This window comes from Meriones unguiculatus, chromosome 5 (genome assembly GCF_030254825.1).
Source record: "Meriones unguiculatus strain TT.TT164.6M chromosome 5, Bangor_MerUng_6.1, whole genome shotgun sequence".
In the NCBI taxonomy this organism is placed as follows: domain Eukaryota; kingdom Metazoa; phylum Chordata; class Mammalia; order Rodentia; family Muridae; genus Meriones; species Meriones unguiculatus.
In genome coordinates, this window is record NC_083353.1 from 51,752,430 (window position 1) to 51,764,865 (window position 12,436).

The 12,436-nt window shown below is 43.5% G+C and overlaps 1 protein-coding gene across 3 annotated transcripts in view; it reads left to right on the top strand.

Moving 5' to 3' along the window:
• The window catches only part of Zxdc (ZXD family zinc finger C), a 34,680-nt gene that overhangs the window by 4,630 nt on the left and 17,614 nt on the right, over positions 1 to 12,436 (top strand). For 2 of the 3 annotated variants that reach the window (XM_021639266.2, XM_021639267.2), the window contains exons 5-7: positions 4,811 to 4,981; positions 7,648 to 8,333; positions 9,884 to 9,968. In XM_021639266.2, the coding sequence (XP_021494941.1) occupies positions 4,811 to 4,981; positions 7,648 to 8,333; positions 9,884 to 9,968 (942 nt within the window). The remainder of the gene's footprint in view (positions 1 to 4,810; positions 4,982 to 7,647; positions 8,334 to 9,883; positions 9,969 to 12,436) is intronic. The other variant, XM_060383742.1, reaches the window with a different exon arrangement.

The window sequence follows — 12,436 nt, forward strand, 5'->3', positions numbered from 1 at the left end:
GTTGCACCTGGAAAGAAATAAAGCCTGTCTGCTTTTTTTTTTTTTTTTTTAATAAGGGTATAAATGAGGCTTTGTCTTCGTTAGGGTTTCTATTGATGTGATAAAACATGACCAAAAGCAATCTGGAGAGCATTTCAGCTTACATTTCTATGTTACAGTCCTTCATCAAAGAAAGTCAGGGCAGGAACTCAAGGAAGGTACAGATGCAGGTGCTGATATAGAATTCATGGGGGAGTTGTAGTTAATGGCTTTCTTTTATGGCTTTTTCAGCCTCCTTTCTTATAGCACCCAGGGCCACAGGCCCAAGTATGGTACCACCCACAGTGAGTTTGGCCCTGCCACATCAATTGTCAGTCAAGAGAATGCCTCGTAAACATGCCCACAGACCAGTGTCATGGAGATATTTTTTCTCAGTTGAAGTTCCCTCTTTAAAAAAACAAAACAAACAAACAAACAAAAAAAAAACTAGTTTGTGTCAAGTTGACATAAAACTAGCAAGCATAAGCTTTTTCTTTAAAATGTTAAAAGTGTAATTTACTTGTTAAAAATTTGTTTGTCCCATTTATGCCAACCCTGCCGTAGTTGAAGGTCCACTAAGGAAGGAACAGTCCAGCATGAGTCATTTGGGCCCTAAATTTATGGTCTCAGGTAAATCTGTTTACTTTAGTTATCTTAGCTGGAGAAGGATAATAAAAACCACTTAAATGCAGATGGTATGATAAGGCTCTCCCTCCTATCACCATAGCAGTTGTGAATGTAGACAGGGCAAATAGGAACATGCAGGCCACTATGGGGTGTCAGGGTCTCATCCGTACTACTCTTTATGGGGAGTGTAATGTCCTGATCAGCTTAATGAGGAAGAGCTAGACAAACATTAAGGATGGCTATTGGAAGCAGAAAGATCAACAGGAAGAATCCACAGGGCAATAGCAGCTCATGTTAGAGTCAAGGCCCACTCTGGTCTTTGGATAGGCCTGTAGTCATCTTGGTTAGACAGTTGCTTCTGGGCTCAGGACTGATGGCAAAAAGGAAGAGAATGTCATCAACAGCAAAAATAAAAATCAAAGCATGCTGTAATGATTTGGACCTGGAAGAGGGAGAGCCAATAATTGAGATTAGTGTCTCAGTTGGGATGGGAGAAGAGAAGAGTTTGGTCATATTGTACATAAAATGATAAAATGTTCAGCTTGGCCAATGGTACTCAGAAAACAGACTATGTGTCTGTTGCTGGCTTAAAGAACAGGTTGGACTATGGGTGAAACAAATAGCATGCAGGTCCTCATTTAATCCTTAAAATTATCAGGCAATTGAAAGTGTGAATTCTGTATTCAAGTCCTGAGTCTGCCACGTGCATGGCTTAAAGGAGTCCTGGGATGAGCAAGACTGTGCCTTTTCTTTTCTTCATCCTTAAAGTAAACAAAACCTCATAGGGTTCTTACTAATTGAAACTTTTTTTATTTTTTATATTAATCACAGGTTATTTATTTTGTATCCCAGCTATAGCCCCCTCCCTCATTCCCTCCCAATCCTACCCTCCCTCCCTCATCTCCTCCCTACCCCTTTCCAAGTCCACTGATAGGGGAGGACCTCCTCCCCTTCCATCTGACCCTAGCTTGTAAAAGCATTGATACTTGTCAGTTTCAATAGTTGTAGTGATTGCTGTTAGGTAGAGTTTTGTTTTCTGCTTTTAAGCGTAGGTGAGCCGTGATGGAGAGCCACAGATGGAGGTAGAACAGTGGAAAGGCTGCCCTTGTAGAAATTGTGAAGGCAGGGTGCTGAGCCAGCCCAACTCAAATCCTGAGGCCCACTAGTATGTTATTTGGTGTTAGTGGGCAAGTTTTGATAGGATAACTCAGGTAGAGCTTCCTTCGGAGCAGGAGGCAAGAGATTGCTTATTTTCACAGTTCTGGGAGTGATTAGGGGAAGAAGAAAGAGCAGTGCACTGTTAAAGAGGGAGCATTTGCTTTTGAAGTTCTGAAGGAGCTTTGAGCCATTAAGACAATCTCAGCAGAGAAATGCGTAACAGGGCTTAGTCAAGTGGAGCCTGGTGCAGAGACTCCAGAATTCCTTCTTACTAGACTAGGGGAAGCTAGACCCTGTATTGAGAGTGACAGTGGGCATATCCTTGAGGTGGTAGGCAATGTTAGTGCCTGGGACCTGCAAATGGGCTATTTAAATTAAAATAGGACCATATGAGGAAGGGCCCTGGCTGTCTCTGTGCAGTTTGGCATTTAACTTCATTCTCACATGGAACTCAGATATGTTTCTAGACAAGCTCTAGGTCTGTTCCTTATCTTGTCCTCATAAAGCTCATTTTACAGACAAGGAAAAGCTGTTGCAAAAGGTCAAAAGCTTATCTGCGGCCATGGAGTAAACAAGGGTTGCAGTGCAGACAGCCTTAGGAGGCCAACTCCCTGGGCCCTAGCACCCATCTGCTCCAAGGCCTGGCCCCATCACTCACCAGGGGTAGGTCACTCAATGCACCTTGCTCAAGCACCTGTGCCTCAGTCTTCTCAGAAGCTGTTTCTACAGCATTTGTTATTTTCTAGCACTGATTTTGTTCTGGCTTACTACCTGTATGCTCATCCATCTCACAAGCCCCTGAACTTAAGAACTTTGCCTCCCCTTTCTGGGTCTGTGGAGGACAGAGCACCAACATGACAGGCAGTCATGGATGAAGGGAAGATGATTGTATATGTGTCTTCTCTCCAGCAGTAGAATCCAGATCTGACATGTAAGCAAGTTGAGTGTGTAAGCTAGGGAATACCAGCTCTGGCTCCACTTGTACCTGTGACCTAGAGACATTGGCTCAGTTTCTGGGCTGCACAGAGGTGAAGTGGGCAGGGTTGCCTTTGGTCATAAGTTGAGATAGTTCCAACCCCTAGAACTGTAGGATTACATTTTTTTAAATAGCCTAATAGAGGTGATTAGTATACATTTTTGTAACTGAACTTTGACTGGAGGAGTTGTTTCTACTTGAGCAGTGAGTAGAAGAAACAGGCAGAGTGAGCTTGATCAGCTCATATGCCTTAGACTGACTAACTCATGGTCTACATATTCTTTTATAATTCTTCATTTAGCCCTTGTGCTCCTCTTAGGGTATTTGGTATGTCACTTTTCAGTGCCAGTGCTTGGGAACATAGTGTCATGATTTGTATTAGTCAGGGTTCTCTAGAGGAACAGAACAGCTAAAATGAATCTATATATATTTAAGGGGAGGAGTGTTAGAGTCGCTTACAAGCTGTGGTCTGGCTAGTCCAACAGTGGCTATCTCCCAAGGGAAAATCCAGAAATCCAATTGTTCAATCCACAAGGCTGGATTTCTCAGCTTGTCTTCAGTATACATTAGCTCTAATACCAGTGAAGGAATACCTTCAGGTATGATCAGGTTATATTCAAGTTTATCAGGATAGATAAACTTGACAATGAGAGTGAAGGCAAGCACACCAAAAAACAAAAGATTTTAGCTTCCATGTCCTTTTATGCCACCAAAAGGTGTAGTCCAAGTTTAAGGTGGGTCTTCTGATATCAAATGATCGAATAAAGAAAAATCCCTCACAGGTGTTTAGTAATTCCAGATGTAGTCAAGGTGACAACCAAGAATAGCCATCACAAATTCGCTCCTTGTCAACTTGACACACAATCATATCTCCTTATGTCATATTTTATTTCCAAATAAAACTAATAACCAGGTCATAGTTATTCCTAACATGATATAACTATCCTATAACTGCAGATGTATTATATATATATATTATATATAAAATAGATGGCAGTGTCCCTTGAGGGACATCTTTTAGTATCTCATAACTTACGTATGATAGCTACTGATATCTCAGTTGGTGTTACATAACATAATAAAGAATCTAGGAAAGAAAACACACATCTCTTTGCAAACATTCTTAACAAAAATGTGACAGAAATACAATGTCAGTCATCATCCTCAGTTTTGCAACTGGTCATGTAGCCTTAGCTGGTATTTATAACTACTTTCCTCTACTACTCATTCTGTATTTCTTCCACCCTCAGCAGGCCTTTTTTTTTTTTTTTTTTTTTAATGTTTTATGTTGGATTCCCTACCCCCTTAAGAAGTGACCCATACCTCATTCTTGTTGATCTGAGCCCTTTGTCATCCTGAGTGGTTTGGGTTGTAGTTTCCGATTGACTTAATTCTTTCTTAGTTAGGGTCACTATTGCCATGATGAAATTCCATAACTAGTAGTACCCTGGGAATGAAAGGATTTGTTTGGCTTGAATCATAATCTATTGAAGGGAACCAAGGCAATCTATTGAGGGAAACCAAAGTAGGAGAAAACCTGGAGGCAGGAGTTGATGCAGAGCCCATTGAAGAGTGCCATGGCTTGCTCCTCATGACCTGCTCAGCCTGTTTTCTTATAGCACCCAGGACCACCAACCCAGAGTGATACCACCCACAGTTGACTGGGCCCTCCCACACATCACTAACTAAAAATGCCCTATAGGCTTGCCTGTAGCCTGATCTTATGAAGGCATTTTCTCTCCTCTCAAATTACTCCACCTTGTATCAAGTTGGCATAAAACCACTCAGCACATGATTCTTAATCACTATGGTGGAGTGGGGGTTGTATTTGGCACAGTGGGTCACAGTGCATATGTGGAGGTTAGTGTACAACTTTGTAGAGTTGGTTCCTTCCTTCCATCTTTATGTGGGTTCCAGAAATCAAACACCTTCCTTCTGAATTGTCTTAACAGTCTAGTGTCAGCTTCTGATGTTGTTAGGAAGTATCCTTGATCATCCTCAGGTGTAACTTTGGTCCCCTCTGTGTTCCAGGGTGCTGTGCCAGGTTCTCAGCTCGCAGTAGTCTGTACATTCATTCTAAAAAACATCTGCAGGATGTGGGTGCTCCAAAAAGCCGCTGCCCGGTGTCCAGCTGCAACCGACTCTTCACCTCCAAGCACAGCATGAAGGCGCACATGGTGCGGCAGCACAGCCGGCACCAAGGTCAGTGGTTGTGGCCCCTCAGAGTTGCAAAGAAATATATGCCTGAGCATGAAAGAATAGGGATGGTGTCCTGCTCTCTCACCTCTCAGTCATGTCTAAACTAGGAAGCTGGATCTGTGGGTTGCCACACAGCCGTGAGACCTTTACACGTTCTCTCCTCCTGCTCCTCTTTTCTTACCACAGCCCCTTTGTACCTATTTCGCTCCAGCATGTGAAGTTCTTCCCTTCAAATGTGCCCTAAGCCTGTCTGCAACTGGGTCCTTTGCCCTGTATGTGCATCCTCTGAGTCTGTCTTGCCATGTCCATCGTTCCTGAGTACTGAAGCCTGTCTCTTCCCCCTGTTCTTAAGAGACAGTGGTTCTTACACAGAATGCTGTGTTCTACGGTAGGCAGGAAGCCTTCCAAACCCAGAGCAGAGTTTTGTCTCAGGAATGAGAGAGGCAAGGGTATGAGAGAGGCATCATGATAGAGGTCAATCATGGAGGATGCTGAACATGTAAGACCTGACATTTCAGCCTCTGTGGTACAGCACTTAGAAACTAGCCCCTCTAGGTTTCATCTACAGTCCTAGGCAAGACATCAAGAATGTAGGCATGACAGCAATGGCTGCCTCTCTCTCTAGTGCATTCACAGAGACAGTTTTCTCTGGTGGGTTCTGCTCCTGGTAAGGTAGCGTGGTGGAGGCCATGTATGTTTCTAACCATCTCCCCCTCACTGTGACATGTGAAGCGGGCAGCTTTTTCCTAGTTGGGTTCCTGTGCAGGAACATATTTCTGAGCCCTGTTTCCCTAGCTTTGAAAATAAAGAAGGTGATGTAATAGATCACTCTTTGTTAAAGCACCTGCTGCAGAGCTCTGTGCAGCTAGAGGTAGTGAAGGTTTGAGTTCTTAATCTGATTTCTTCTCTTGGGAGAGGTGGTTACTTAGTTTGTCCTTTGGCTCTTAAGCACTGACTTCATGCCACAGCAGTTGCACTCAGCACTGTAAAAACAGTTGCTCTCCTGCTAGTCTCTTGAGTTCCTTGAGGACAAGCAGAGTGTGTCTCCTATACTTTATGACAGCGAGTATCACTTTTCTTCCCAGAGGCTCTCAGCTACTGTCCTTCTCCAGCTCTGAGCTGGAGCTATGTGACTGCACAGGCCTCAGCCTTATAGTCTCTCTCAAGCTGCGTTTCCATTTCCCTAAGCTGGCTAATTCAGGTTACTTCGGAGGAGTTTTCCTTAAACTCTTGATGGGTGAGAGGCCCTCTTATCAGGCCATGTTTATGATACACATTGACTGACTCATGTATCATTCATCCTGCCCATTGTCAGTAGAGGGCTGCCTGATGACTGCTAGCTTGTGTTTCAGTTCAACCTCACAATGGTCCTGCTGCTGCACATAGACTTGCCAAGGTGACACCAAGATTAAGTGCCAAGGTCTTTACTGGGATGTGTTTGCCTCCCAAAGCCACAGTCTTAACCATTAGCACTATGTGTTTCTGTTTAGTCAGTAATTTTTGTCTTGTGTATCCATTCATACCAATTCTCTGGTTGACATTTGTGGAATTAATAAAATGTTAAGTGGGAGGTTTTTGAGTGATTTGGCATCTATGTTCCAGCAAAATCACTCTCTACAAAGAACAGAATCATCAAGATTAATGTTTGCTTGTTTTTAATTTTGAAAAAGTAACAGGTTTCCTGTTTCACTTTCTAGAAAGAATCACTCCTTTTTCCTCAGAATGTTGTATTGGTACTGTGATACTATTGAGGAAACTTTGTGATATGACAACTGAAGATAGATTCTTACCTTGATTTTTGTTCTTACATCTAGATTAATGTCTTTTTATAAGCCTGAGTTAAAAAATACAGTATGTAGCCTGGTGGTGGTGGCACACGCCTATAATCCCAGCACTGGAGGGGCAGAGGCTAGCCTAGTATACAGAGCAAATTATAGAACAGCCAGGGTTACACAGAGAAACCCTGTCTCAAACTTCCCTTCCCCCACAAAATAAAAAAAATCAATAAATTCAGTATGCATTCTGACCTGGCCTTTATGCTTGGAAAGTATGCAGTTGCGGTTAGCAAATAGTTGATATGGGAGAAGCAGAACTAAGAGCCCTCTCCCTCTGCTTCAGTCAATGGGGCAGTTCAGAAGCTGCAGTAAGGGCATGAGAGGACCTGATGTGTGCTCCATGAATCTTCCTAAACCTAGAGCTTTCAGCTCAGCCCAGAAGGCCAGTTTTACTCCTGACTAATCACAGATGACTCAAACCAGTCTAATTTTTGGATGACACTAGATGTGGAACAGGGCAGAATTTGACAAGACCTGAGATGACTGAAGCTAATTGCAAAAATAGCCCAGAGCCAGAGTTAGTCTTAGAGCTGACTTATAGAGGCTTCATGGTACAGGATAGGTTGAAACGTTCTTTGTTAGGAGGAAGGGCAGGCTTTGGAGTACAAAGACAGCTTGAGGACATGAAATATTAGATGAAGTACCTGTTGTCAGGCAAGCCCTTTGGTATCTGCTGTTCACTATGTGCCAACGGTAAGTCTCAGTCTTTATTGTGGTGAAAAGGTCTACTGAAAGGGTAGTCAGTGTTGTTTCAAGGGGTAGCTGCTAACATCTTAAGCAGAAAGATTTCTCAGTCTGGCAAAACAGTAACTGGACTATTCATTGCTTTTGCAGATCTTGTACCTCAGCTGGAAGCGCCAAGTTCTCTCACACCCAGCAGTGAACTGAGTAGCCCGAGCCAAAGCGAGCTCACCAACATAGATTTAGCAGCACTTTTCTCTGACACACCTGCTAACGGTGGCAATTCGGCATCTGGGTCAGATGAAGCCCTGAATTCTGGGATCCTCACCATTGATGTCACTTCTGTGAGCTCTTCTCTGGGAGGGAATCTCCCTACTAATAATAATTCCTTAGGGCCAATGGACCCCCTGGTTCTGGTGGCCCACAGTGATTTGCCTCCAAGTTTGGACAGTCCTCTTGTTCTTGGGACATCAGCCACAGTTCTCCAACCAGGCAGCTTCAGTGCAGATGATTCACAGACCATGAGCACAGGAGCAGTAGGCTGTCTGGTGGCTGTGCCTGTGAGGAACTTAGGTCAAGACCCACCAGCTTTGACCCCCAGCAATAACTTGACAGCACCTTCTAGCACACCAACCTCTTCAGGCACTGTGCAAGAAACTGCCAGTGTCCCAGATCTGCTGGTTCCAATAAAGGTGGAACAAGACTTGCCTCCAGTTCCAGATGTGGTCCAGGGGCAGGAAGAAAGCCACGGGCCATCCCAGTCTATGCTGTCCAGCTCTGCAAAGAGGCAAGGGGCTCAAAATGACTCAGAGCACTGTTCTGGCACCAGTCTCTACTTGGTATGAAGCACTCTATTCTGTCACCACCACTAGCTCACTTCCCTAATGCAGCTTGGATCATGTTTGGGATGAATCCTGTCTTTGCAGACGGTTCTTTCTGGTGTGCAGAAGGACAGATGGAGCCTGGGCAATGGTCTGGAAACCTGACTTTGACCTTGAGTCTGGAATTGACATTCTTACATATCTGAGCCCAAAATCCTCAGTTGTTTCTAAAATAAGGGGGTTTGGCTACATGGTTTCTAAGGTTCTTTGGAGTTCTGTGATTTTACACAGTTTTCTTGAAAAAACTTGAGGCATTTCCTACCATTGAAGTATTCACCTTCATGCTTTCCACATAGTGACAAGTCCTAGAAGAACAATGTCTGCGTCAGTCGTCCTAACAGTTCAGTGAGAACTTGAAGCTACGTCAGGGTATTTTTATTAGAGCCTTCATTCTTGAAGGATTATAACAATATTTCAGTTTTGAGGCTGGACAGTTATTGTATTCTATATTTATATCAATTATACCTTTAATATAATCTAATTTAAAGTAACTTAAAGATTCCTAGAGAGAGTCTGACTTTCCTCAGTTTACAATGGAAATGGTCATATAGGTTTCTTTGTAATGCTAGTTGAATTTTGTTTTGACATTTATCATGTTAAGATTCATACATCTTACCTTACTACAGCCTAAAATACTAAGTTGTGCATTGGGACCAAGTGTGAGGGTACCTAGTAACCAACCTGCTGGAACCGACTTGCATTTCTCTCAGTATGAGAACAGCATACTCTGTATCAACTTCTGGTGTCTGACTTGGTGGCTACATTTGCCAGCATCTGCTTAAGCTATCACAGTTTCTAAGAGCAACAGGTGACTAGACAGGGACTGGGGTAACCACAGGTCAGAGTGAGTGAGAAGCCTGTCCTTGGCACTCTGTACCTCCCTTCCTAGCTCTGGGTATAGGTGGAAGAGCCGGCACAAGTTGGGCTTGACCCTTGTTTGTTCTTTTGCTACCTGTGTGGCATTGGGCTCCCTCGCTTCTCTGAGTGGGAATGGTGTTGTGAATGGGTTTCAGGGTGCTGTGAGCTGTAGATAACTGATGTCCTTTACTCCTTGTAGTTTAAAAATGAAACTTTATTAAGTGTTCACAAATTTTTTTCTTTTCTATTTGAATGCTGTTTCTCAATCAGTTTGCTGAGTTCAGTGACACTTTCTATATTGGCATAACACAGTCTGGCATTTGCTACCAACACTGCCCACGGCTGCTGTGATATAACCCATCAAGAAGACTTGGTGTTTAGGGAACAGGGCAGTGTACAGCTCGTAGTGGCCTCTCTCTAAAATATCTTAGCGCATTTAGACCTTGGAGGAATGAACTTCACTTCTCCAGATGATGAAGCTATGAGCATTTTCCTATCGAGCATATGGTTTCCTGAGTGCCTTTGCTGGTGAGTGATTCCTGGAGCTCTGATCCGTTCCCAAGGCAGGCTTAGGATGGTTTTCTAATCCCCCTGCTACCCTTCCTCTGCTGTTTAGATTAAGCAACTGACACACTTTTCTTTGGTCCCAGGAAAGTGGGGGCTCAGCAAGAACTGATTACCGAGCCATTCAACTAGTCAAGAAAAAAAAGCAGAAAGGAACTGGGAGCGATGAAGGTGAGGCCGAGTGTGCTGCAGTGCTGGTGGGCAAGGGGCTAAGGTCTCTTGTGTCACAGTCACAGGCAGAGGAAGCACACAGAACAGTTGTTTCTGTGTTCTTTGTCTTCTATGTTCAAATGCCCTTTTATCAATTCCTTAGCTTTATGTGAACTTAGAAAACAGGAAGCAACCAAATCACCAGCATGTCTGAACATGCTCAGCAGGTCTGAAGAGGCTCTGGGAAAATCAAGGGTTCAGTGTCAGTTCTGGAAGGCTACTGAATGAATGAACTGAGAGGACCAGGTGTCAAGAAAGCCGAAGGGTGGCTGGATGCTGAGTTAGGCCTGATCTCGTGGTGGAAACCCTGGGATACCTGGCCATTGTCTCTAGGGCAGCTATGTGAACAGCCTATATACAGCAGTCTCTGGTTGAATCAACCTAAACCTGTAAGAGCAGCAGCTCACTTGAATGAAAAAACAAAACAAACAAAAACACAAAATAGTACTGTGGTCTGGCATGCTGCCCCTTCTGCACACAGGATTGAAGGTGCAATGCTGAGGAGAGACTGGTAAATCATGTTAAATGTCAGCAGAGCTCTTCGGTGTTCACAGGCAGCATTCATCTTTAAATTTACTTAAACTTACTTTGATACAATTTATGTCTTTCTGTTCTACTGTCATAGCTCCATATTTATAACAGTGTTTTTCTTCAAGCAGATGTATTCCTGTGTGCCTATCAGTGATACTTGTAAGTTAGAAAGGACAGTTTGGTGGCTCAAAAATCCAGGTGTAAGCTTGGAGGGAAAATAAAAGAAAGGGTAAGTGGAGGGCTGTAGAAAAAATAAAATTACTACATGCAAGCCAAATTCATGAAGAAGCCACATGCCTTTATTGAGCCCAGTAGTAATTGTGGTGTTGGAGGAAAAGGAATACTTCAGACTTCAGATAATGAATTTATTGTTCTTACCACACTAGGGAACTATCTACAGAGATAGTTATGTGGTTATCATTTGCAGTGTGACATTTTAAAAATTAAGGACACTTTAAAAATGAGCCAAATATTTCATTTCTTTTAAAACTGACAGTTTTTTTCTTAATGTTGGTGTTCGGTAAATGTTGAAGTTTTCAGTTGTGTAAAATGGCATACATGCTGCTGACACCTCTTGACATCGGAATTGATACACTACTCTTTGGCAGCTTCCCTTCTGCTTTAGAGCTATAGCTCACTTACCCTCCCTCCCTCCCTTCCTCCTCACACACACTCTCTTTCCCATGTTTGGTAGAGCGTTGTGTGGGTTGGTCTGTCCCATGTGCTCTGGTGGCTTTTGAAGCTTGCCTCACTGGTGTAGTTGAGCACTTCATTATTGTGTGTTTCCCTAAATTAGCATTACATCTTGAGGCTTGATCTGATTAATTCTCCAAGGTCTTTATAGACCTTGGGGAAAGGAGATTAGTAAAACACTCTGAGGTGGTGCTGCTTTTTTTGTGGCGTCCCCTGAACTTTTTTCTAGCAGCCATTGGTGACTAGCATGTAGCACCAGTACATCCCTGGGGGCTACTGAGAAGGTGACAATAGTTCTACCTTCCTCCTATTAGCTAGGACACTTGTCTAAAGAGTGGCTTCTCAGTCCTTCACCCTGAGCTACAATTAGTAGAAGAAAGGCAGGGTGCTTAAGTCTGTGTCAGGTTCCTGTGAGTAGTACTGGCACCTTTGACAATCACAGCATTTCATGTATTCGTTTTAAACCTTTTATAGACTTTGAAGGGAAGTAGAATCATGGCTTCTACAAGTTGTATGGATTTTGTGGCTAAGAAGAAAGAAAATATCTCTGCCACAGTGAAGGACTACCTTCTTCCACCTGCCTATCTTTCTTGAAAAGCATTCTTGAAGTCCTATGACCAGCCTGGAGGGATTCCATGTAGAGTCCTGCCTTTAAATATCCTTTGGAGCCAACCATGCTTCTTTTAACATGTACTATAACCTCAGACTCACAGCCCCTTTCTACCTTGGGTAGCTGTGTGTCATGAATATTGTCACCCTTGTGTTCTCAGCTGTGAATATTACCTTGCCATTTCTTGCAACAGCAGCTTCATAGCCCTGGTGAGTCTGTTACTGATGCCTTCTCCTATCACAGTCTTGGGAGGTTCACTCTGGACCCTTCTCTGCCTGGGCCGAACCAGACTCCCACCTGGGCTTTGTTGTCAGGTCCTCTAGCCATGTCAGGGGCCTCAGCCCTCCCTTGCCTACCATGATGCTTTTGAAGAGTACAGCTCCTCACTCTGGAGACCTCTCCATATGCATTTCTTGAGGCCTCCTTTTGATTTGACTGAGGTCCAGGTCTGTCAGAGTGCCCTCCTTGTACATTGTGCTGTGTACAGGTGTGTTGACAGCAAAGGTGCTGTTGTCCAGCTTTCTACCTTGTATAAACATCCTGTTTTTTTCCTTGTAATTGTAAATATTTAGCTTGATGTAGATATTTTGCAACT